General features: G+C 43.6%; 1 protein-coding gene across 1 annotated transcript; it reads right to left on the minus strand.

The window, feature by feature from the left end:
• Positions 1-754: 754 nt before the first annotated feature.
• On the minus strand, positions 755-19,864 carry LOC118843396 (zinc finger protein 420-like). The gene is made up of 6 exons (XM_036751065.1): positions 19,561-19,864; positions 16,752-17,099; positions 12,677-12,753; positions 9,831-9,957; positions 8,990-9,085; positions 755-3,684 (listed from the first exon to the last, which is right to left on the minus strand). Exons 1-6 carry the CDS (start codon positions 19,862-19,864, stop codon positions 1,424-1,426), a joined length of 3,213 nt encoding a protein of 1,070 aa, XP_036606960.1. The 3' UTR covers positions 755-1,423.
• Positions 19,865-26,885: the final 7,021 nt, after the last annotated feature.

Genomic DNA, 26,885 nt, shown 5'->3' on the forward strand with positions numbered 1-26,885 from the left:
GCTACTATTTGAGCAGGATGGCACCACCTCTACCTGGCTTACGGAAAGCCTCCTAACTGTCTTCTCTGTTTCCAGCTCTTCCCTTTTCCATCCAGACTCAACCACAACTGCCAAAAACTGAGGTCTGACCATGCTAATGCCCTGCTTAAAAATACTCACCAGCTCTTAAAAAATCCTTAGCCCGACACTTAAAGTTCCCCCGACCTAGCTCCACTCCACCTTTCTAGCATCAGTATGCCTTATGACCCTTTGCATTCCAGTCTGCCCAACCCATTAGCCTAGCAGCTGTCCCCCCGTATAAACTTGTCATCTGCCAACTTGGTGTTTCTCACAATCTGTCCACAGTGCTCTTGTGTACTTCCTCTTCATTTTAACCTCCCCATCAGAAGCCATTCCTCACTTTATTACTTGTCAGAGTTCTCCCTGTCCTCTAGTGAGGTCTACAAAGCAGGAACTGTGTTTAATTTTTGTATCACTACTCTGCCTTTTCACCAGTTGTCCTCCATACCTGGAACAGTCTCTCTCCTCACCTTAGTGACCTGGCTTCCCTGGCCTCCCTCAAGATTTAGCTCAATACCTACCCTCTACAAGAGGCCCTTCCTACTTCTCTCCCCATTCCAGTGCCTTCCCTTTGAGATTACCTTCCATTTAGATTGTACATATCTTGTATGTACATCATTTTTGCGTGTTGATTCCTTCATTAGAGAGCTCCTGGAAGGCAGGAACTTTGTTCCTCTCAGTGCTTCACGTTATAATCACTTTAATATCCCAGCACTTAACAACATGGCTAGTATAGCATAGGCAAGCGTTAATTGTTAATAGTTGGGAAAGAACCAACTGAGGAAAGAGATTCTAAATGCATAAGGGGAGATGATTGTTGGACTAGTGTCCTAGAGTACAAAGGAACAAGATCTTGAACAAGATTAGAGGAAAAGGCATTACCCTTAGCAAAGAAGGAAATCTTTACCTCTCAGATTGCAAGGATAAAAAAAACAGTTGGGAATTCTTAGAGTTTTCGATGAGTGGAGTTGGAGGGAGCAAATACTTCTTATACTGACTTAATTTCCTCAGTAAATGTAAATCTTGGGAAGTTTGGAGGTTGTGGGAGGAAACTTTTGGGGACTATGGGAGAAAAACGTATGAATAGGACTGCAAGAAAAGTAGAGAGCGACTTGCATCATTTAGGACATTTTCTTTTAGTTTCACTCACCTAATTATCAGTAATTCATCATAATACTGAAATCTATCACAAGATTGTTATATTCTTAAACCTTTTCTTCAATATGAATTATCTATTTGATAAGATCTGTGTTCTGGCAGAAGGCTCTTTCATATGCATTATGTACAGTTTGGTTGTTCTTGTTTTGTTTTAGTATAAATTGAGAAGAATTTTACTCTGGAAGAAAGTCTTCATTCATTACATTCATAACGTTTCAGTCCAGGATGAATTGTTTGACGTTGGGTAATCTCTGCTTTCATGTGGAATAGCATCCCAGTCATTGCATTCATAAAGCTTCTTACCAGTATGAACTTTTTTATGTTGAGTAAGTTGTGCTCTCAGGCGGAAGGCTTTCCCACACTCATTACATCCATAAGGTTTCTCTCCAGTATGAATTGTCTGATGGTGAGTAAGTGCAGCCCTCTGGCTAAAGGCCTTCCCACATTCATTACATTCATAAGGTTTCTCACCCGTATGGATTTTCTTATGCCGAGTAAGGTTTGTACTGTAATAGAAGGCCTTCCCACATTCATTACATTCATAAGGTTTCTCTCCAGAATGAATATTCTTATGTTCAGTAAGTTGTACTTTCAGGCGGAAGGCTTTCCCACATTCATTACATTCATAAGGTTTCTCACCTGTATGAATTGTCTGATGTTGAGTAAGACCTATCCTTTGACTGAAGCTCTTCCCACATTTATTACATTCATAGGGTTTCTCTCCAGTATGAATATTCATATGTTGAGTAAGTTGAGCCCTCACAGGAAAGGCCTTCCCACATTCATTACATTCATAAGGTTTCTCTCCAGTATGAATCCTATGATGTCGTTTAAGTTCTCGGCTATGGCTGAAGGCTTTACTACATTTATCACATGCAAAAGGTTTCTCACCAGTATGAGTTCTTTGATGTTGAGTAAGCTGTGCTCTTAGGCGGAAGGCTTTCTCACATTCATTACATTCATAAGGTTTCTCACCAGTATGAATTCTCTGATGTTGAATAAGTCCTATCTTCTGACTAAAAGCTTTTCCACATTCATTACATTCATAAGGTTTCTCACCAGTATGAATTGTCTGATGCTGAATAAGTCCTATCCTCTGGCTGAAGGCCTTCCCACACTCATTACACTCATAAGGTTTCTCTCCAGTGTGAATTCTATTATGTTGTTTCAGTAGCGGTCTATGACTAAAGGCCTTCCCACACACATTACATTTATAAGGTTTCTCACCAGTATGAACTCTTTTGTGCTGAGTAAGGCCTGCACTATACCGGAATGTCAACCCACACTCATTACATTCATAAGGCTTCTCACCAGTGTGAATTCTCTTGTGTTGAGTTAGGTTTGTACTTGAGTAGAAGGCTTTCCCACAGTCATTACATTCATATGGTTTCTCCCCACTATGAATCCTATTATGTTGTTTAAGTTCTGCTCTGCGAATGAAAGCCTTTCCACATTCATTACATTTATAAGATTTCTCACCAGAATGGAGTCTCTCATGTTTAGCGATTTGTGTACTCAAGCGAAAGGCCTTCCCACATTCGTTACATTCAAAAGGTTTCTGTCCAGTATGAATTCTCTTATGTTTTGTGACATGTGTGCTCAGGCAGAAGGCCCTCCCACATTCATCACATTGATAAGGTTTCTCTCCAGTATGAATCCTATGATGTCGTTTAAGTTCTCGGCTGTGACTGAAGGCCTTCCTGCACTGGTCACATTCAAAAGGTTTCTCACCAGTATGAATTCTCTGATGTTGAGTAAGCTGTGCTCTAAGACGGAAGGCTTTATCACACTCATTACATTCATATGGTTTCTCACCAGTATGAACTGTCTGATGTTGGTTAAGTCCCACCTTCTGGCTAAAGGTCTTCTCACATTCATTACATTCATAGGGTTTCTGAGTAGAATGACTTATCTGATGTTCAGTAAGGTGTGTTCTTGGGCAGAAAGCTTTCCCACATTCATTATATTTATACTCTTTGTCTTCAGTATGGTTTGTGTGATGTAGCCTATGTTCTGATACATGTCTGAAAGTCTTGCCACAATAATTAGTTTCACATTTTTCTTGACATTCTTTATCCTTTGCACATATCTTCTTTGAGCATATTTTATCGTATATTTTTACATCTGAATACTGTTTGATGCTCTTTCTGTACCTATCATATTTATCAAAACTCTTTCTTATTGTATGTTGTGGACAAAGGATTGGCCCTAGACTGATGTTTCTGCCATATTTATTATATTTGTGGCCACTCCATTTACTGAGAAATTCCTTTGGAATGTTTTCTTCTTGCCAAGAATGCTTCTCCTCATTGTTCTGCTTCTTTGTCAAACTGGCATCAAACTCCCAGGCTTCTTGAAACTCTGAGACAGAAGGAATACTAATATTAATTCTTTCCTCAGATGATTCTTCTGTTGAAGTGCCCAGATTTTGAGTTAACTCCTTGGATTCATGGTGAGTCTCCCAGTCTGAAAGAAATTAAAAATGTAAACTTCCCCTGTCACACACGCTATCTGTGTTCTCTATTCTTTGATGTTTGCCCTCAAGAACAATTATTTTTTCAGCCTTCCTCCCCCTCCCCCAAACTTGTCTGCAGTTTGACAAGTAGATTTTTTCCCCTCCTCAATAGAGTCCCTATACCCCATTTAGTGTTTTTGGTTTGATCCAAAATTAGGTTGTTTGCTTGTAGGTCTAGATTTTCCAGTTCATTTTATTAATCATCTCTTTCTATTTTAAACCAGTTACATGACAGTTTTGGTAATAATAAATTTAAGATTTTGTGATGCTGGATTTCCTTAATCCCTACTTTTCTTCATTATTGTGTGGTCTAATTTTGTGGTGTTTCCTTAATAATTTGATTAGCATATCTTTAATTTATGTTATTGTTATTATGTTGATATGACTCCAGCCATGCTTTTTCTTCCTACAACCCCCACCCTTCACCCTGTCACTCTGTCACTTCTTGACAGCTGCCCTAAGGCACAGTCTAGAAACCAGGCTCTTTTAACTCTGGAACACCTGCTCTTGGGCGCCAGCTATCATGAATGGTGAATGCCTCAACTAGCCTACTATTTTACTCAGTCAGCCAGTCAGTCATCTAGCATTTATTAACTATCTACTGTGTACCAGGCATTATGCATAGCTCTGGGGATACAAAGAAAGGAAAAAAGGAGAAGAATCCTTGCTGTCAAGGAGCTCACAGTCTGATGGGGGAGACAACATAAAAGCAACTATGTACAAATAAGACGTATACAACATGAACTGGGGGTAGTCTCAGTAGAAGGGTGCTAAACTTAAAGAGAACTGAGAAAGATTCTTTAGAAGGTGAGCCTTTAGCTGAGACTTGAAGGAAGCCAGGAGGCAAGGACGAAAAGGGAACTGTTCCAGGTATGGGGGCAGCCAACGAAAATGCTTGGAATCAGGAGGTAATGCTTCAAATTTGAGGAAGAGCCAAGAGGCTCTGTCATTGCATCACAGAGTCCAGGGAGGTGAGTATTGTATTGTCATTCCTGAGCAGCCAGCTATTGCTAAAAAACCCCACCCCAGCCCCTAACTAAAAAAAACCCCAGTTTGCACAAGCAAAACAGACTTAGTTCCTGCCGTTTTGGGTTTCAGCGGGTGTCCTTCCCCCACCCCCCCACGCCCTGAGACTATTCTAGGAAGTATGGACTGCTTGGCCAGGGAGTGGCCTGATGCTAGCAATCTCTGGTTGTTTCCTGAGTGGGCTGAGAGATGTCTCTATCTTGTGTCAACAAACCCAGCTGGAGCATCCCTTGGTCTGCCTGTGGCCTTGAAGGATGAAAGCCTCAGCCCCGGACATTCTCTTGAATTACGTGACTGTTCCTAGCTCTTATCTCATGAGTTATGTTGTGGGATGTAAATGGCAAATTGGACACAGAGATCCTGGGTTGTAATTCAGTTGACACTTTGTCAGCCGTCTGATATGCTGTATTTACAATCTATTCAGGAGGTTCCTCTTCATGTATCATGATCATAAAAGTGAAGTAACAAAGGCTTGCCGAGCCTGCTAAAATAACATATGTAAGTTTCAAGAGATAATTAACCACTGTACCTAATTTTTTTTTGTATAAATACTACTTCTTCACCCCAACCCGGGGCTGTTTTGATTTGGGCTGTTAATTGCCCCTGAATGGACACCGGCTAATAAATTCTCCATTTAAAACTTATACTCTGTGGTGTGTCTCACTCACTCTTGGTATAACAGTATAAGAAAGCAAGAAGCCAGAAAGCCAAACGATTTATTTCAGGCTGGCCCTGATTATGTTTCTCATCACTGTCTACTTCCTGGCTGTCTTCATATCAGCAAGCTACACAGTACCCTCCCATTTCCAGAACCATCATCAAACCAACATGACTATTGCTCCCAGAAAGGGGTATCCCAACCTACTCCCCTACAGCCCCACTCACCACCTCTGTGGCTTTGCAAATCAAAATCCTCCTCCTGGGCCACACTTCTATTTGTTATTAAGCACCTTATTAGAATATAAGCTCCTTGAAGGTAGGGGTTGTCTTTGGTTTTGTATCTGTATCTGAAATGTTTGATATGTAATAAGCACTCAATAAGTTCTTTGTCATTCTTTTGTTTCTTTTTCATGCTTTTCATGATGGTCCATTCATGGACACTGAATATATCTCCAATTTAAGACTTCCTTTACTTCTTTGAAAATTATTTTGTGGTTATATCCATATAACCCTGTCAGTGCCTTTGTAGGTTTTTGTATGTTTTGTGTATTATGTACTTAATTTAAAGGGGATTTTTATTTCTAGCTTTCAGTAGGTTAGAAATGCTGTCAATTTCGGCAGGTTTGTTTTTAATCCTGTCTGCCAAAGCTATTCATTTTCTCCACTTCAGGTTGATTTGCTAGGGTTTTCTAAATAATCGAACTATTTACAGATTTCTGTCTCTTCTTTGCAGCTTCTTTCCCCAAGTTGTAGTTCTCTTATTACTACTGTCAGCCCTTCTAGTGACAGGCCAAGTAACAGGGGAACAGGTGGAACTCTTGCTTCACCAGCAAGCTGACCATGAAAATGAGGACCGACCAAGAGGTGGTGTCACTGTACTACAGATGATATCACAGCAGGGGAGGGGACATAGGGCAGAGAAGACTGGAGAGATGGGAGGGGGCCAGGTTATCAAGGGCTTTGCACATCAGAGAATTTTATATTTGATCCTGGAGGTGATAGGGAGCTACTGGAATTTATTGAAGAATGGGATAATGGTCGGATCTGCACTTTAAGAAGATGCTGAGGCAGGGGGAGCAAGCCCCTTCTCCTGCACCAGCCTAGGGGTGAGGTGATGAGGACTTGCACCAACAGTAGCATTGGAGGTGGGGGAGGGGAGAGAGGTTGTATCTGGAAATGAACAAGATATAATACAAAAGACATCAGTACAAAAGGAAAAAAGCAAAGTACAGAATGGTAGCTCTACATTCAATGGCTAAGCCCTCTGTAAAGAAATGAATTAAATAGTGGGAACACTGATCTAATTGCCCTTCACAGTCTTGTCGATTTTTCTCTCTAGCCCATCTCTCCTTTAGGGCTATTTCTCTTTATTCACTTGGCCACCCTTCTCCAAGTCCAGATGTAAAATGGTGCCCGATGATGTGGGGTGGAGTCTTCCTGTTGTTGGGGTTTAAGCTTAACTTCTCTTGTATTATACAGGATGCTATCTATGGGGGGAGGGAAGTATTTTGGGAAATGACTATGGTATAAGAAAGGATGGGAATAATCTTTAAAATAAGTGAATGGAATCTTGTAAATGGTTTCTGACCAAGAAAAATCCAAGTATCTCCAACTCAAAAAAAGTAACAGGTTGGGAAAATCTTTGCCAGAAACATCTCCACCAGTATTCTGTCATGTAAAATGCAATTTCCAAAAGTATCTGCAAAAGCTGTTGCAGAGTATGAGGGAGGGAAATAACACGAGTAGACGAATAAAACCTTCAAAGTAAATCTACATCACCCCACATGAAGCCCTGGCCTTGTCAATACCCCCTCTCCCCAACACTGCCAGGCTCCATCCTCTCCAGCTGGTGAGACACATGAGCTGCCCTGCCCAATAATCCACCTTGGCTGCCTACTCAAGTCTGCACAATTTTATTTAATGCCTTATATGTGCGCTAGGTCTTACTTTTGGATAGATACACCAATCAAGTTAAGAAAGGGCCTGTTCATTCCTGGGCAGTTTGGCAGCCCAGTGGATAGCACTGAATCCTGAGTCAGTGTGCTCAGATCTGGCCTCTGACACTCACTAGTTGTGTGACCCTGGGCAAGTCATTGAACTTTTCTCTACCTTAATTTCTTCAATTGTAAAATGAGGATAATAAGAATACCTAGCTCACAGGGTTGTTGTGGGACAGGTACCTCAATCTTTCTTTTCTTCCACCTTCTCCTCCCTGCTCTTCTTTTTCTCTCCTTCACTTCTTCCTTCCTTCCTCTCCTTCTTTCCTCCCTTCCTCTTTCCTTCCTTTCTTCATTTCCTGCCTTCCTCCCTTCCTTTCTTTCCTTCCTTCCTTCTTCCTCCTTCATTACTTCCCTTCTTCCTTCCTTCCTACCTCTTTCCTTCCTTCATTTCTTTCCTTCCTCCCTTCCTCTTTCCTTCCTCCCTTCTTTCTTCCTTCCTGCATTCCTTCTTTCCTTCCTTCATTTCTTTCCCTCTTCCTTCCTTTCTTCCCTCCTTCCTTCTTTCTGTTGTACCAGAAGCGAGCGAGACACACCACAGAGTATAAGTTTTAAGTGGAGAATTTATTAGCCGGCGGCCATTGGGGTACTGCACCACAAATCAATGGTGATGTTTTGGGGTGATGGCTTGGCTTATATAGGATATGTAGGGGTACAGGGCAAGGAAACAGGAACAAAGGTCCTGGCTGATCAAAAGATTCAGTCAGTTTATTGTGCTAGTGGGATAATCTCATCTACACTCCTTGGTGGAGTCATGGAGCCCCAGGGATATCTGCTAGAAAGGGTCTGCCAGGTTATCCTTCAGTGGGATGGTCCTATCTATTGACATTTCTTGGTGGAGTCATGGAGTCCCAGGGGGGTTTGCCAAATGCCAAAGATATCTGAGTCCATTCTTTCTGGGGGTGCTTGTCAGTAGCTAGGGGTTACTCAGGGGTTCCTAATTTTCCCTGTATTACATTTCCTTCCTTCATTTCTTTCTTTCCTCCCTTCCTCCTTCCTTCATTTCCTTCCTTCCTGCATTCCTTCTTTCCTTCCTCCTTCCTTCCTTTCCTTCTTCTCTTCCTTCTTCCTTCCTTCATTTCTTTCCTTCCTCCTTCCTTCCTTCTTTCCTTCCTTCATTTCTTTCCTTCCTCCCTTCCTTCTTCCTTCTTTCTTTCCCCAGCAGAAGCTGAGATGAGGACTCATCTGGCAGACATGGCTTCCTTTGGATGTGACCTTGGTGCGACTAATGCTATGTAGGGATTGAACTTACTCCCTCCCCTCAGAGACCAAGATGTGGAGGCAAAACATTTCTCTGTTTGTTCTTGCTATATCTCATAGTGGATACCCTTGTGTAAAAGCTACCTGAGGTTAAATGATCAAATGGAACTGGGGAAGCTAAGTCCTGGCCCCCTAAAAATGGAGGCGAGAGCCAGCGGGGGATTCAGCTGGTGGCAAAGAGATGTCCCCAAACCGGGCAGGTGCCCAAGAACCTAGAGCAGGAGATGTAGCAGGCCTGGCCCTGACAGACTAAGAACATACACATTCTACCTGAAAAGGACCCACAGTTTACCCCCTGGCTTGACTGACTCACCTGTATGGCCAGTTCTTGGAGAATCTCCCTCAGGCCTCCAAGGGGCCCCTGGTCGCTCCAACTGGAAGATCACATCAGATTTGGAAACCGCTAATCCTGCTTATTGAAAAAGGGAGTCCTCAGGACAGAGAACCAGCTGAGAGTCCAGCTGCTGGCCCTCTCTTCATAGGGATCGCTGGGGATGCTAAGCAGGCCCAGAGGCACTGAAAGCCACTTTGACAGTCAGTCCTGGTAGAATGGGCCACAGAATGGATTTGGGTCCGGAAAGAGAATTCCTTCATTTGATCTAGTCCCTGCTAAGAAGACAGGGTCTGTTTAGGGTTCTGCATTGGGATTTGGATCTTTAAGGAACAGAACAGAAATGCTTAAAAACCCAGGCCAGCAAAATTAAGCCTCCTGGTTCCCACTGTAAAAAGTCCAAACCTTTCCTGGGAAGCGACAGCACCTCTCTTGGCTCAGTTAGCAACCCTTCATCTCTACAAGCCAAAAAGTAACTACTCAAGACTTGAGATCCTCCCAGTATTCACCAAAACAGGAAGTAAAGACCCTCCTCTGGCAGACTTGGGTGGGGGGAGGCAAAGGAACGAAGGGCAGAGAAGAGAGTATAGAAGGTTAAACTTTATGGGTCATAAAATCCATTTATATGAAGCAAAACCTTTTACTCACAAATTAACAGCACTTACATCCAGTCTTTCTTGGCCACAAAAGGATCAGGAAACTCTGGTTAAGTGCATATCCAATAAAAATTGCTCACTAATCCAACACCCCACACCCATCCTTCACCAAACAAAGCCCTTCCAATGGGCAGAGTCTGGGCCCTGGGATAGGCTGGGGGCCTTACCCAGGCAGGCCAGGTTCCTATAATTCTCGAGCATCACCTCCCGGTACAGCTCCTTCTGGGAAAGGTCCAGGTGGCCCCATTCCTCCAGGGTGAAGTGCACAGCCACATCCCTGAAGGTCACTGATTTCTGAAAAACCCCATATACCATGTTTATGTAGGGCCTCCCCATGGACAGACCAGGTTGGAGACTTGAAGTTGTACAGATTACTTCTCAAGTCTTGAGACTTCTGCACATTCCAGGTGCCTTTGGGGTTACTCAGTTTGAACTAGATTTTAAACTGTCACACAAGACGTTTATGATAATAATAGCTTGTACTAATATTTCACTTTCCCATTTATGAAGCACTTACCCAAAATAACTCCCTGAGGCAAGTAACAACCGCCCTTACATCTGAGAGATCTCAAAAGTGAATCTAGAAAGAGCTGACAGGCAGCCCCAGCTGGGACTCTGAGAGTCAGGCTAGTGCAGTCCTTGGTCTCCGGGTTTACAGCTCGATATATATAGATCCACAAGAACTAATTATTGATCCTTCATTTTGTATTGGATTTTACTCTTTACCCACACACCAGACCTCAGCCTCTTCCGTGTTTCTAAGAGAAGAAGTTCATGCATGAGTTCAAAAGTTCAGTCTTTCTCTCAGAGTTAGATGTCAAAGGCTTAACCACAATCACTTTTAATCAAAGAAAACTCTAACCATGAGAATGGTTATCTCAGCACTACCTACATATGTCAGCTTATGGCACCTGAGTGTGATCCCTAAAAACACACAAACTGCCTCAGTCTCACCTTTCGCCTCTTCCTTGACTGGTAAGGGCAATCTTGTCTCAGTTCCAGGTGCCTGTGAGTCAGCTGCGGGTGCAGCAGAGTTCCCAAAATTCAGAAAGCATTCCTTTGAAACAGAGATCAGCAGTCCAGTCCAACATGTAAAACCCCTTCCTTTAATGCAACTACTCATGTTGTCCTCAATCCCACGGTGTCACCTACCCTATACTCTTTGTTCTACGCTTACAGAAATGAGTTGCATCCAAAGATTAGGCAGGAAGCAGAAAACTGGGAGAAAATCATTCAACTAATGTCTCTGATAAAGGCCTCATATATAAAATATACAGGGAACAGAGCCAAATTTATAGGAATACAAGTCATTCCCCAATTGAGAAATGGTCAAAGGATATGAACAGGCAGTTTTCAGAGGAAGAAATTAAAGATATATACAGGCATACGAAAAAATGCTTTACATCACTATTGATTAAAGAAATGCAAATCAAAACAACTCTTAGGTACCACATTTCTCCTGTCAGGTTGGCTAACATGACAAAACAGGAAAATGATAAATGCTGGAGAGGATGTGGGAAAATTGGAACATTAATACATTGTTGGTGGAGTTGTGAACTGATCCAGCCATTCTGGAGAGCAATTTGGAACTATACTCAAAGGGCTATAAAAGTGTGCATACCCTTTGACCCAGCAATACCACTTCTAGGGCTGTATCTCAAAGAGATCATACATGTGGGAAAGGGACCCATATGTACAAAAATATTTATAGCAGCTCTTTTTGTGGTGGCAAAGAATTGGAAATCAAGGGGATGCCCATCAACTGCGGAATGCCTAAAGAAGTTGTGGTATATAAATGTAATGGAATACTACTGTGCTATAAGAAATGGGGAAGATAAGGACTTCATACCAACCTGGAAAGACCTACATGATATGATGCTGAGTGAGAGGAGCAGAACCAGGAGAACATTGCACAAAATTACAGACACATTGTATCTGTGATGACTAACTTTGATAGACTTGGCTCTTCTCAGCAATACGAGGTTCAATGAGAGCTCTAAAGGACTCATGATGGAAAGAGCTATCTGCATCAAGATAAAGAACTATGGAATATGAATGCGGATTGCAGCAAACTATCTGCTCCCTCTCCCTCTTTTTTTCTTTCTGTTTCTTCTTTTTTGGTTTTGTTTCTTCTTTCTCAGGATTCATTCCATTGATCATGGTTCTTCTTTATGACTTGACTATCGTATAAATATGTTTAATGCGAAGGTATATGTAGAACACATATCAGATTCTATGTCGTCTTGGGGGGAAGGGGGAAGGGGAGGGAAGAGAAGAAAATTTGGAACTCAAAAACTTGTGGAACTGAGTGTTATAAACTAAAAATAAAAAAAGTCTAAAAAAAATAAAAATAATAAAAAAAAGGAAATGAATTACATCTCCAAATCTTTGTCTTTTGGCTATTCAAAGCAGTCATTAGATCTGCTTTATTGCCTGGCTGTGCCCCTGCTAATAAACCATTACCTTGATCAGAGGAACATACCTTGGTTTACCTTTCTGTGAAATTTTACTCATGACATATCCTTCAATGCATCCCCAAGGGACCACAGCTGATCAACTGTGAATGCCTTATCTTTTCTTGGCAATACAATGATCCAAGACAACTTTGAAGGCCTCATGATGAAAAATGCTATCCATCCCCAGAGAAAGAACTGATGGAGTCTAAATGCAGATTGAAACATACTTTTTATTGACTTTATTTTTCTTGTTTGTTTTTTGGGGTCTGGTTGTTTCCCCCACAATATGACTAATGTGGAAATGTGTTTTGCATAACTACACATGTACAACCTATATCAAACTGCCTACCTTTTCAATGGGGTGGGGGGAGGAGAGGGAGGGAGGAGAGAATTTGGAATTCAAAATTTTAAAAAAAGGCTGTTAAAAATTGTTTTTACATGTAATTGGAGGAAAGCAAAATATTAAACCATAAAAAATAATTTAACATTCCATTAAAGAATACATTAACAATGAGATAATATATGAAATGCCAGGAAAAGAAAAAACACCCACTCACCTGGTAGGCCCTGACCGCTTGGAGGACTGGGGCCATTCTCTTCTCTTCCAAGTTGCCTGTTCTTGAGGAAAGCAGAGCTGGGAAAGAAAACGGAACCATGAGAGGCCAGGGGCCAGAAATGCCCACCCACCTTCCTGCTAATCTGGCAATTTAAAGAGAGGTCCTAAACTCTTTCCAGGATTCAGTGCCACCCCTTTATATACTGACCATGTGCAAGGTGTTGGGGACAGGCACCATCCTGAAGGGCCTCACATCCTGCCGGGAAAATCAGTAAGCTGAAAGAGCAATCAACCAACAACACAGGGAAGTGCTGGGAAACCTCTGTGATGAGGGAGCCCTGAAGCTGGTCCCTGAAGACCAGGATTCCACAAGCAGGAGAAGAGGAGGGAAGGCTTTCAATGAGAGGACCGTACTATTTATGGTGTGTGGGAAAACCTGGCGGTGGTATGTAGGGTTTGGGAAAAGAGTTGGTGAAGCACATTTATGGGAAATATGAGTCAGGGAGGGGAACGACAATCTTAGGGTTTGTGCAGCAGCTGGAAGGGGGAGGGGAGGCAGAAACAAGGGAGGAAAAGAACTCTTAGAAAGAATATCCAAGGCAGGACCCTTGTTCCTATGGAGGGCACTCTGGCTCTTCATTTTCGAGGCTCTCTGCCTCCAGATCACCCTCCACTTACCACATACCCATCACAGGGTCCCCTTCTTAGGTCAGGCACTCCGTACAATGACTGCCATGATCTCCTAACTGGCCTCCCTGTCTCTATTCCTCCTTTAACCCATCCTCCATACAACTGTGATCTTCCTGAAGTTCACACCTAGCCGTGTCACTCAACAACCTGTGCCCCTCTATTGGCCTTTGAAGCTCTTCCCAGTTTGGACCCCACCTGTTTTCCTGCCTCATTATACATACTCCTCCTTCCCACACTCAACAGCTGGAGACAAACTGGTCTGTTCCCTGTGCCCTGGCAATCTCACATGCACTCTTTCTTGTTTTAAGGGACTGCTCAAACACCGTCTCCACGATTCCTGATCGCCAATGCTAGTATTCTGGCTTTCAGACTGCATTGCATTGAATGACTTTGCAATTATTTTTATTTATTCTGCATACAGTTGTAGCAAGGGCCATCATCCACAGAGCACGCTCGTTGACCACAGAAGCTTTGGAGCCTGCCGGTGGCCAGTCCAGATTGGTCTCCTTGGTCCGGGTTAGTGGCAGAGGGCTGAGCGTGGCATCAGTCAAAAGAAGAGGCAACTTGAGATTGACCACTTTGCTGACTCCTGGGGATAGGGTGGGGGGAGGGGGCAGGTAAGAAGTGCTGAGAGTGAGCCTTCCCTCCCAGAGGTTCCCAAAGTGGGGGGGGGGGCGGTGCTGGACCAACCCAGGGGGTGGTAGTAGCCTAGGGTGCACCTGGGCGGGGGGTGTTGAATAAAAATAAGGGGGCAGTGGAAGCATAAGGAAAGAGAAAATATGAAAATTTTGAAAAACCATTCGTATATATTTCGCCTGTTGTGGAACAGAATTAAAGGCATAGTGATTACATTATTTTCCAAATAAACACACAAAATGCAAGTTAAGTTTTAACACATCAGTGGTCAAGTCCACCAACAGGTCTTAACCAGCAAATGTTGGCAAGTGAGATTGTTTTGCAATATTGTGTCAACGAAATTTCAGTGCTGAAAACCCCCCACAAATTTGCAACAAATAATCTAAGCTGCATCATTTAAAAATTTATATTTTTTTGAAATGATGCAAATTCCAAAAAAAAAAGAAGAACAAAAACAAACCACTAAAGGGTTAAAGAAAGTAGATTTCCGGGGGCGGGTGCTGAATAATTTTTTTTTGAAAAGGGGGTGGGTGGTAAGCCAAATAAGCTTGGGAACCTCTGCTCTAGACTCTCCAAAAAGGAGTTGGGTGATGGGTGGTGGGTGCTCTTTCTCCACTGCCTCTCCCACATGAAGCAAAGAACCCAACTGGGTGAGATGTACCTGGGCCCCCGAGCTGCCATGTCCCATTTGTGTTTCCTTTCCTGGGCAGGGGATCAAACATTATTCTTGGGGTTAAAGTGTCCAGGCTTGCAAGCAACCTTGTAAATAAACAAAGGAGTTCCTATTTTGTTGTAGGAGTAGTAGGGGCACAGTTTGTTGAGCAGCTCCTGGGTCCCATCAAGTCAAAGCTGGCTGACTGCAGGGAAACCCTTGCATCTAAGAAAACGGTCACCAGCTAGGGGACCTTGGCCCAAGCCTGGCCTTTTACTAGCAGGCACACACCAGAGTTGTCTGGACAGCGAAGAGAAGCAGTGAAATATAGAATGCCTAATCAGCTGTCCTGCTAACTGCTGTACATCCTAAGGGTTTCAAGTACCAGCTTTCAAGCAGATCAAACAGGAGTGCCTGAGATACAAAGGAGATGATCGGTACAGTTCTCCCTCGGGTCCCCTGGGGCTGAGGTCAGGTAGGGACTTGGCACAGGCCCCCCCCATTGTGGACCCCACAGGGTCACTGATCTACGTGGGAGCTGTTTCCCCCAAAGAACAGAAGTTCTTGTAAGCAGGGATTGTTTCATTTATTCTACAGGGCCTCCGAAGTCTGGGAGCAGTCTGAAACCTGAATAACCTCGCAAGTACAGACGCTACAAACTTCTCAAAAATACCAACGGGAAGGGTAGTTTTTAAAATTTCTCTTGTACTTATTTGATTTTGTGAATTTGTCATTATGCCTGAGTGGCCTGGGGAAGGCATCCTCTCCCTTGGCTACCTCCGTCTCCTGACCTGCCTCCAAACTGTCACATGTATATCAAAACTGCAAGTCTTGTATGTACCGCCCTCTCAGTATGCCTGGCAGTTGATGAAAATGTCTGCTCTTGTGGAGTATTTCCATTGTGTTCCATTCTCGGTGACCTCAATTGGGGTTTTCTTGGCAGAGATACTGGGCTGGTTTGCCACTTCCATCTCCAGCTCATTTTACACATGAGGAAACTGAGGCAAACAGGGTGAAGTTATTCGTCCAGGGTCACACAGCTAGTGAGTGTCTAAGGACGAATTTGAACTCAGGAAGATGAATCTTTGAGTATGGCACTCTGTGCATTATTGGTGCCACTTGGCTGTCCCCTAACTGGATACTAAATGCCCATTCCCTCCCATTCATCTAGAACAGTGGCAAGTATATAGTAGGCACTTACTAAATGCCCACTTTCACCTTCGTTTTTTTTGGGGGGGGGCAGGGCAATTGGAATTAAGTGACTTGCCCAAGGTCACACAGCTAGTACACGTGTCGCATTTGAACCCAGGTCCTCCTGACTCCAGGGCCGGTGCTCTACTCACTGCGCCACCTAGCTGCCCCTCCACTTTCACCTTCTAGCCGTGCCTGAGGCTTGAAAAATGCCGCCCCCCGCCCCCCACTTACAGGAGCGAGCTTTCTCGGGGGGGAGGCGGGGGAGGAACTGTCTAGGGGCTTATCCTGGGGCCTCCTGGAACGCGCCTCAACCCTCCGCGGGGCTTCGTCTCCAGAGGTCCCGGGCTCTCCGCGAGAGGCTGCGGATGGCCGTCCACTCGCTCCGGATGTGTCATCAGTATCTGAACGCCAGCGCCCTTTCTATCATTTTGGGGGGCTGGGTATGCTGTGATGGAGGTTCTGCTCACTCTGGTGAATTTGTCTCTACGGGCTCCTTTCCAATAGCGAGCATTTGCGTAATAGCGCCTGAAGTGTTGCAGAAGGCTTAAAGAATAAGATCTCATTGGACTCCCACAACAACACCCCGGAGTAGGTGGCGAGGGGAAGGTCAGGGAGCGGGGAGAAGGGAAGAAACCAGGGGCCACATTGGGAGGAGGAGGAGGGAGCGGGGCCGGCGGGGGGGGGGGGGAGGAAAGAGGAGGACCGGCGCCCCTGATTGGCTAATTTTGTTCCCCACCTCCTTGGGCCAACCAACGAGAGCCTCTTCTCCCGGAGGGCGTGGCCACGCAGGCGCAGAAGCGGCCTGCGCAAATACTAGTCTCCCTCCCCGCCTTTCCTTTCCCTCCCCCAAGGCTCCCAGAGCTCTGCCTCCCCTCTGGGCCCAGCCCTTGCGCCTGGCACTCACTCCGGCCCGGGGACTCGGGGATTCCGGTCTCGGGCCCTGGGGCAGCGGCGGGGGAGACAGAGCTGAGGTGAGGAGGCTGCAACCAACAGGTCCTGACGGGGTTGAACGCGGGGCTGGCAGGAGGAGGGGGTGGGGGCGGGGCAAATGAGACTGAGAGGAAGTGACGTTCATCTACGAGCTCTTTCATCCGCCCCTCTTGCGAAGTGCCTGCCCGTTTCCCCGGTAACCACGCCGAGAAGAGAAAAGGTTTCTGGGAAATGTAGTGCGCCAACGCACATGCTCCGCAGAACACTGGTGGCTTGCCGCCATCTGGGCGGAGCTTCTGAGGAGTCACGCCCCCATGCCAAACTCCAGGTTTTACAAAAAAAGACAAAAGAAGGGAGGCGGGATGCTGCGGGACTCAGCCCCGCCCTACCCAGGCCTGGGCCTCCCTCCTGACCCCTCCTCCCAAACCGAGCCCCGCCCCACCCTTCAAGGGGCGTGGCCTCTGGGATGCTGCACTTTCTGTCTCTCTTGCCCTTCAGCCTCTGCCTCTGGCGCCCCTTCCCCATCACTCCCACCCGCAGGTTGACAGGTGAATTCCCAGCCCATTGGGTTCTCTGGAGACGTCGCGTCCCCCCCCCAACCCCCCGCTCCTTTCGAATGTGAGCTCCTGGAAGGCATGCCCAGCGCCTAGTGTGTGCCTGGCATGTAGTAGGTGCTTCCTAGGCACTGTGCAGCCCAGCAAGCTGCCCACGGATAGGCGTAGCTGCCCAGGTAGGTGGGCGCGGCTCTGGACAGTGGTTCATAACTCGGAGGAGGTCTGTGAAGGTGCCACTGTATCCTCAGGCTGGGTTGAGACCCCGGGCTGTTTTATAGAGCAAAGGAGACAGCTAGAGACAGGCCACCGGCGCCATCAATGGACCACGGTTGTCCAGTTTGTCCTTAGGCTGGGCTGGGCACCACCGGCTTCAATACAAGCCTAACTTCTAATAGGTCTCCTTGAGCTATATTCTAGCTGGCCTGAATCTAGTGGATCAGTCAAAGGACCTAGAGGGCCACATGTGGCCTCGAGGCCCAAGGCCCCCCACCCCTGGCTAGACCATCTAAGAAGCTTTGCTTAGATGTGGCAAGGAAAGGATATAGCATTGTTCAGTGGCTGCATCTGCAGCCCTGCCTGGTTTCAACTCCATGGAACAAGCTGCCCCTCCCAGGATAGAAACAAGACTTACCAACAGATTTGGTATCTCGGATGAAAGTGAGGAATTGAGAGGACACCTACGCTGTGCGCCTAGAGGATTGGGAGGATGGCCGGGCCTTAGACAGTAACAGGGAAGTGGGGGAAAGGGAGGGTCTGGGGTGCTGTTTAGGCTCTGTGTCTAAGGAATGGGGCCAGAAGTCTCTGTTCTGACTCCCTCACAAAACACTGTGAAGTTTCAATAAAATGAATGAATTTGTGTACGTGCCATCTAGGGGTCTGCCGGCAAATGTTTAACAGGCTCTCAAAAAAAAAACCAGTATGCACAGCGCGTTGTTGAGTTTAATCAGCATTAACATTCTTTCTATCACTTTCAGTCTAGAAAGAAAACAATAAAGCAAGCGCCCATATTCACATTTCTGTTTTCCAAGGTTTAAATGTTCCCGCTGAAAATTTAACTACATGAGATGGCTCCAGCTCACCTTAGCACTGCCTGCCCTCTTGTGTTGGCGGCCCCTCTTCTGCACTCTCCCTGATGCCAAAGGAGATCGGATGCTCCCCAATGACCATGCCATCTTCTCTCCTGCTGGAGTGTTCATGCTAATATCACCAGTCCAGAGGGCTGCCGCTCTTACCTGTCAACCTTCACGACATCCTTGTTCATCTCTCCCCTTAGTCAGTAATTGCGCTGCTTGCTTCACAGTCTTCCTCTACACCCCAGCCCTTATCGTAATTCTTGGGGAATTCAATTTTCATCTTGTTCAGCCTTCTAATCTCATGACCTCAGATTTCAAGCTATCTCATTCACTGGGATGAGTCATGTTTCCAAAATCACCATTTCCCCAAGTTGTTCTGTCTGCTAAGTCCAGAACTTTGTGATCACAATCTTCTGTCCTTCCACCTCCTTCCTTCACCTCCACTATGGCCTCTGGTCCCTTAACACTGTTATTCCAGTCCATTAACTGCATCATGTGGTAATTTGCCCTGCCCTCTTGTGCTGATTCTAATAAGTCCCTCTGTGTCTGGTGTTGGTTATATACTGCCTCTTCCCACATTCATGACATTCACAAGGTTTGTCACCTGTATGAATTTTCTTATGCCAAGTAAGGTTTGTACTGTTTATACACATTTAGGACATTCATAAGTTTTCTTTTTCTGTATGAATATTCGTATATTTAGTAAGGTGTGCTCTCAGGTGGAAGGTTTTGTCATATGCATTACATTCATAAGGTTTCGCTCCCATATGAATATTCATATATTGAATAAGTTGAGCCCTTACAGGGCAGGCCTTTCCATACACGTTACTTTCATAATTAATAATTTTTCTCCAGCATGGATTGTCCGATGCTGACAGCTGGGCTCTGAGACAAAATACCTTCTTACATTCATTATATTCATAAGATTTCTCACCACTATGGATTATCTGATGTTGAATAAGTCTTACCAGGGTCTTTCAACATTCATTACATTCATAAGGTTTCAGTGTAAATATCTGTATGCTGAGTAAGATGTGTTCTGCAGTGGGAGTGGAAGGCTTTCCCACATTCATACATTCATATGGTTTTTCTCCAGTATGAATATTATGATGTCACTGAAGTTCTTGGGTATGGCCAAAGGTCTTTCTACATTTACTGCATTCATAAGATTTCTCCCTAGGATGATTTCTCTGATGGTGGACAAGCTCAGCTCTAAGCCAGAAGACCTTTTCATACTTAGTACATTCATCAGACTTTTGACCGGTACAAATTGTCTGATGTTCAGACACATCTGTCCTCAGGCTGAAGGCCTTCTCACCTTCATTACAATCATAACGTTTCTGTAAAGTATGAGTTTTCTCAGGTTCTGATTTGTGACTGAAGGCTGTCTCATGTTCACGATAGTTATGAAGTTTCTCTCCAAATTCATCACACATAGGAAACATGTTCTCCTCTTCCATTGTCTTAAGTCTGTAAATACACTGAAGCTCCTTCTGTTTGTATCACCTTGACTGAAACCTCCACCATCCCTATTATAGTCTTGGCTTCTCTCATTTGGTCAGGAGGTTTCTTTGGGGTGATTTTTATTGGCTGAGAATCTCTCTTATTGCTCTTCTACCTCTTTATCCTGGTATCACATTCCCAGGCTTCTGGCAGCTTTGAAGCCCAAGAACCACCCTTTATGAGACTTTTCTGGGATGATTCTTCCATTGAAATACCCAGCTTCTGTGCTGACTCTTTGGTTTTTGGGTCTTTCCATCTGAAAGAAATAAAAAATGTAAATATCCTTTGCCCCTCGTGCCCCCTCTCCTCCCCACCCCCATTATACAGGTAGTTTTTTTCTTCTGCTTTCTAAAAAGAAAAATTATCTTCTAAGCCTATTTTCTGACTACTCTGCAGTTTTCATCAAATAAAAAAAATCCCTACCCCATGTTTATGTAAATTATTACTAATATAAACTACCCCTCATTTATATTTTGGGGTTTATACTACCCTGGATTATGGTATACATAGCTTATTCCAGCCATATTATGAATCTCTCTTTTCTACTTTTTAAAACAAAACTAATTTTGTTTTAAACTTTCACAGCAATATTCATCAAGAATCCTCCACACAAAGGCACCCTCTGATGCCTCATTGTGGTATGGGGTGACGTGACCCTGGGTTTTTGAAAGTTATGCAAGTGAAGCACAAAGTCTGGCAAGATGTACAGTGCTGGAAAGGTGTCACTTATGGTGTCAGTAACAGACCAAATCTGTTATCCAAATTACCAACCTAGCTGATCACAAACAGGCAGCTGGTATTTATTTTGGCCACGGGCACTCACTGAGACAAAGAAACATAAGAAATGGTCCTCAGTCTTATACGGTCCACTCCCACTTTGGCACCGACATCAAGGGAAAGGGAGAAGAGTGTGCTAAGATTCACAGTTTTTAGGCCATCAACCAACTTCAATTTGATGTAAGTACTCTGAAGGTGATATTCTTGTGTAATGGCCAAGGAGTGGACATACATCTGGAGAAGCTGACTCCTATCAATCTGGGTATTCATGCTAAAAACAAAATAGAAGAATGAAAGAAATTACAGCTGAATGAAATGATGGCTTCAAAGGTACTACCTGGACAGGCAAAACCCAGTGGAGGCGTGGGGCTTTATAACATAACCCCAAATGACAGGAAACACCACTCATCACATATTAGAGTGCTAATAACAAGTATTTGTAAAAAGCTCCCCATGAAAATAATCACAACGTCGGTTTCTAAAGATAAAATGGCACAGGAAGTCTATGAAGAACTTGCTAGTGTCTTCCATATGCCGATACTTAGTGCCTTCAATACAAAAGTAGGAAAAGGTGAGGCTTGGAAGAAATCTGTGGGAAAGTGTGATTCAGGAATGGACTAGAAGACAATAAATAGCTACGCACTGTCTGCTGTGAGCCAGGCACTGTGATAAGCACTGCCACAAGTATTATTTCATTTTAACCTCACAACAACACCGACAGGTAGGCGCTATTATTATTCCCATTTTCTAGCTAAACAAACCGAGGCAAACAGAGTTTAAGTTACTTGCCCAGGGTTACACAGCTAGTTGGTGTCTGAGGTAGGATTTGAACTCAGGTCTTCCTGACTCCAGGTCCAGCTCGTTACCCACTATGCCACCGGTGGACGGAGACACTGCCTTGTAGTTCACATAGGAGCCTCTTCTCATGTATCTTCATAATGAATGCTTTCTTCAAAAAAGAAACAGGACGTGGTGAGCACCAAACAATATCATAAAGAATGAAACTGCCTATGTTTTAACAGACAGAACAGTTGGTAAAAGCCATCCCCGAGTCAGATACCTGAGCACAGTTAGGCCACTGACTTGTCACATCTAAGATCAGAATTTATAACAGAGAATGAGGAGAAATAAGATACGGTTTATTATTTAAACATATTTAAGGCTGAAATTATTTCAATGAATTATTAAAAATAACAATGGGAAATGGACAACAGAAATTACATTAAAAGTACTATAATCATTTCATCCAGACATTAGACCAATGTAAATTCATTTCTACAGTAATGAAACTGGAAGAGCTGAGATATAGTACCTTTATAAGCAAACTTCTGAGTTACTTCCCAAATGGATAAAAGTGGCTACTCAAAGCAAAACTGGGCCAGAATAGAAATTTGTTTGTAAAATCTTTCTTTTTTTTTTCTTTAATATATTTAGTTTTCAGCATTGATTTTCACAAGAGTTTGGATTACACATTTTCTCCTCATTTCTACCCTCCCCCCCACTCCAAGATGGCATATATTCTGGTTGCCCTGTTCCCCAGTCAGCCCTCCCTTTTGTCACCCCACTCCCCTCCCATCCCCTTTTCCCTTCCTTTCTTGTAGGGCAAGATAAATTTCTACACCCCATTGCCTGTGTATCTTATTTTCTAGTTGCATGCAAAAACTTTTTTTTGTTGTTTTTGAACATCTGTTTTTAAAACTTTGAGTTCCAAATTCTCTTCCCTCTTCCCTTCCCACCCACCCTCCCTAAGAAGTCAAGCAATTCAACATAAGCCACGTACGTATCATTATGTATACCCCTTCCACAATACTCATGTTGTGAAAGACTAACTATATTTTGCTCCTTCCTATCCTATCCCCCTTTATTGAATTTTCTCCCTTGACTCTGTCCCCTTTCGAAAGTGTTTGTTTTTGATTACCTCCACCCCCATCTGCCCTCCCTTCTATCTTCCCCCCTTTTTTATCTTCTTCCTCCTTCTTTCCTGTGGGGTAATATACCCAATTGAGTGCGTATAGTATTCCCTCCTCAGGTCAAATCCAATGACAACAAGATTCATTCATTCCCCCTCATCTGCCTTCTCTTCCTACAGAACTGCTTTTTCTTGCCACTTTTATGCGAGATAATTTACCCCATTCTATCTCTCCCTATCTCCCTCTCTCAATATATTCCTCTCTCATCCCTTAATTTGATTGTATTTCTTTTAGATATCATCTTCAACTCACCCTGTGCCCGCTCTCTCTCTCTCTCTCTCTCTCTCTCTATATATATATATATACACATACATATATACATACATACACACATAAACATATATACATAAACATATATATATATATATACATGTATGTATATATGTATATATGTATATTCCCTTCAGCTACCCTAATACTGAGGTCTCATGAATCATACACATCATCTTTCCATGTAGGAATGTAACCAAAACAATTCAACTTTAGTAAGTCCCTTATGATTTCTTTTTCTTGATTACCTTTTCATGCTTCTCTTGATTCTTGTGTTTGAAAGTCAGATTTTCTATTCAGCTCTGGTCTTTTCACTGAGAAAGCTTGAAAGTCCTCTATTTTATTGAAAGTCCATATTTTGCCTTGGAGCAGGATACTCAGTTTTGCTGGGTAGGTGATTCTTGGTTTTAATCCTAGCTCCATTGACCTCCAGAATATCGTATTCCAAGCCCTTCGATCTCTTAATGTAGAAGCTGCTAGATCTTGGGTTTCCACAATACTCAAATTGTTTGTTTCTGGCTGCTTACAGTATTTTCACCTTGATCTGAGAGCTCTGGAATTTGGTGACAATATTCCTAGGAGATTTCTTTTTGGGATCTATTTCAGGAGGTGATCGGTGGATTCTTTCAATTTCTATTTTGCCCTGTGGCTCTAGAATATCAGGGCAGTTCTCCTTGATAATTTCTTGAAAGATGATGTCTAGGCTCTTTTTTTGATCATGGCTTTCAGGTAGTCCAATACTTTTTAAATTATCTCTCCTGGATCTATTTTCCAGGTCAGTGGTTTTTCCAATGAGATATTTCACATTTTCTTCCATTTTTTCATTCCTTTGATTCTGTTTTATAATATCTTGATTTCTCATCAAGTCACTAGCTTCCACTTGCTCCAGTCTAATTTTTAAGGTAGTATTTTCTTCAGTGGTCTTTTGGACCTCCTTTTCCATTTGGGTAATTCTGCCTTTCAAGGCATTCTTCTCCTCATTGGCTTTTTGGACAGCTCTTTTGCCATTTGAGTTAAGTCTATTTTTTAAGGTGTTGTTTTCTTCAGTATATTTTTCAGTATTTTTTTGGGTCTCCTTTAGCAAGTCATTGACTTGTTTTTCATGGTTTTCTCGCATCCTTTTCATTTTTCTTCCCAATTTTTCCTCTACTTCTGTGACTTGCTTTTCCAAATCCTTTTTGAGCTCTTCCATGGCCTGAGACCAGTTCACGTTTTTCTTGGAGGCTTTTGTTGTAGGCTCTTTGACTTTGTTGACTTCTTCTGGCTGTATGTTTTGGTCTTCTTTGTCACCAAAGAAAGATTCCAAAGTTTGAGACTGAATCTGGGTGTGTTTTCGCTGCCTGGCCATGTTCTCAGCCAAGTTACTTGACCTTTGAGTTTTTCAGCGGGGTATGACTGCTTGTAGAGTAATGTGAACTGTGTTCCAAGCTTGGGGGGATGTGCCAGCTGTCCCACACCAGCACTCCTCCTTCCCCAAGAACCCCCAACCCGGACTGGACTTAGATCTTCAGCAAGCTCTTCACTCCTGCTCTGATCTGCCACTTAATTCCTCCCACCAGGTGGGCCTGGGACTGGAAGCAACTGCAGCTGTAGTTCTGTAGCTGTCCCACCTCCACTGCCCCCGGGGCGGTGGCTGAATCACGAACTCCTTCCACTCTCGCAGCTTTTCCCACTAACCTTCTCTGTTGTCTTTGGTGTCTGTGGCTCGAAAAGTCTGGTAACTGCTGCAGCTGGCTGATTCAGGGTGCTAGGGCACACTCCGCCTGGCTCCTAGTCTAGTTGGTCTGTGCCACCCACGCTGGGCTCTGCTCTGCTCCCAGCTCCATGTGGGATAGACCTCACCCAGAGACCATCCAGGCTGTCCTGGGCTAGAGCCCTGCTTCCCTCTGCTATTTTGTGGGTTCTGCAGTTCTAGAATTGGTTCAGAGCCATTTTTTATAGGTTTTTAGAGGGACTTGGAGGGGAGGTCACACTAGTCCCTGCTTTCCAGCCACCATCTTGGCTCTGCCCATTTTTAAAATCTTTCAAATAAAGGTGATGGATGATTATGAACAGTATTGTCACATAAAGGAGAGAAATGGTGGAGGGTAAAACCAGACTGAAAAAGATTTGGAAAGATGTCCAACTGAGCAAAGTCATCCCAAAGACATTAGAAGATGAAAATGAAAAGATGATTGCAAGCAGGAAAAAAAAAGAAAAACATCTGCAAAAATAATTGCAATGAACTGTCTTCTCCATCAAGGACAGTGGGACTACTGTACTTGGACCCTAACATCATGATCCTTGAGGTCTTTAGTCACGTATGTTGTTACCCTGGTTCTGCTAATCCTACCTCAGTTCACGTCAGTTTCCCATGCTTCTCTTAATTCTTTATTCATCATTTCTTATGTAGCAATAGTGTGTAATTGCATTCAGATGTGCACTTTAGCCATCGTCATGTGCATCTACTTTGCTTCTAACCAGTAGGGAAGAACTGACTGCTGGGTTAGAAATGATGGGCTACATTCAATTATATTTTAGTGAAATTGAGAATTTTAAGAAAATGAATGATTGCTTATAAAAATATGAAATACCCAGATTAACAGGACATGTAATCAAGATATAAATCCAGACTCAGAAAGTGAAACTGAGGTACCCAAAAAAGAAGTCATAAAGGGGGAGGCTGTGGGGAGTCCTAGTTCCTATGAATTTACAATAGCAGCTAGGTGGCACAGTGGATAGAGTGCCGGCTCGGGAGTCAGGAAGATTTATCTTGCTGAATTCAAAGATGGCCTCAGACACTTCCTAGCTGTGTGACCCTGGGCAAGTCACATCACCGTGTTTGCCTCAGTTTCCTCATCAGTAAAAATGGGGATAATAGCAACTGCCTCCCACGGTTTTTGTGAGGATCCAACATAACATTTGTAAAGCGCTTGTTAAGCCCTATATAAATGTTAGCTATTATTCTGAAATTATTGATATTTTTCATATTTTACAGCCCCTTCATTTTCAAATATTCCCTTCTACATCCCCTACACATTTTGTAACAAAGACTTAAAAAAAAACAGTTCAGCAGAACTAATCAGTATTCCAACTAAGTCTGGCAGTATGTACAATATTTCATACCAATAATCTTACACTTCAGGGAAGGAGGTGCATTTTCTCAGCCCTTTTCCAGGGCCAAGTTTGGTCATTTGGATTATCTATCTTTATTTTCTTTTCTTTCATGTTGTTATATTCGTTGTGTATATACAAAGAATAGGAGAACGTAAACCTCAGGGGGAAAGAATCAAGCTATCAGGTTCCAGGTATAAAGTAAAACTTTTCACCTCTAAACAGGCTGCATATATATTCTACCTATCTTCATGCCAAAGTTACTCTTCAACACTGAGATGTCCCACAGTGTTAGCTAAGGGAGAAAGCAAAGGCCCCCTCTGATGGGAGAATTCTGGTTCCCAGAGAAAGGCCCTTCTCACCCAAGCAGACCAGGTTCCCATAGTTCTCCAACATCACCTCCTGGTACAGCTCCTGAGGCAGGGCCAAGTGCCCCCATTCCTCCTGGGTGAAGTCCATGGCTATGTCCCTGATGGTCACTGATTCCTGAAACACCAAAGATATGTGTCTTTGCAGCTGAAAAGGGGTTTAAAAGGAAAGAAAGGATCAGTTCTTCTGATTGGGGTCTATATGAAGGGCAGAGTGCAGCAGAAGCTGATTAGGACTAATACTGCACACAGTCCTTCTCTCTCATCTCCTCATCTTCTTTATAAATAGGGGACATAAAAGGGAAAGTACATGGGAATAAGATGGAGGGAAATTGATAACTAGCAATCATAACTGTGGATGTGAATGGAAGAAACTCATCTATAAAATGGAAAAAGGTAGCAGCATGATTTAGAAAGCAGAATCTGATGACAGGTTGTTTATAGGGAGAGTACTTGAAACAAAAAGACTCACCAAGATTAAAATAAGGGTCTGGGGCGAA

The sequence above is a fragment of the Trichosurus vulpecula genome, chromosome 1 (genome assembly GCF_011100635.1).
Source record: "Trichosurus vulpecula isolate mTriVul1 chromosome 1, mTriVul1.pri, whole genome shotgun sequence".
NCBI classification, from domain to species: Eukaryota; Metazoa; Chordata; class Mammalia; order Diprotodontia; family Phalangeridae; genus Trichosurus; species Trichosurus vulpecula.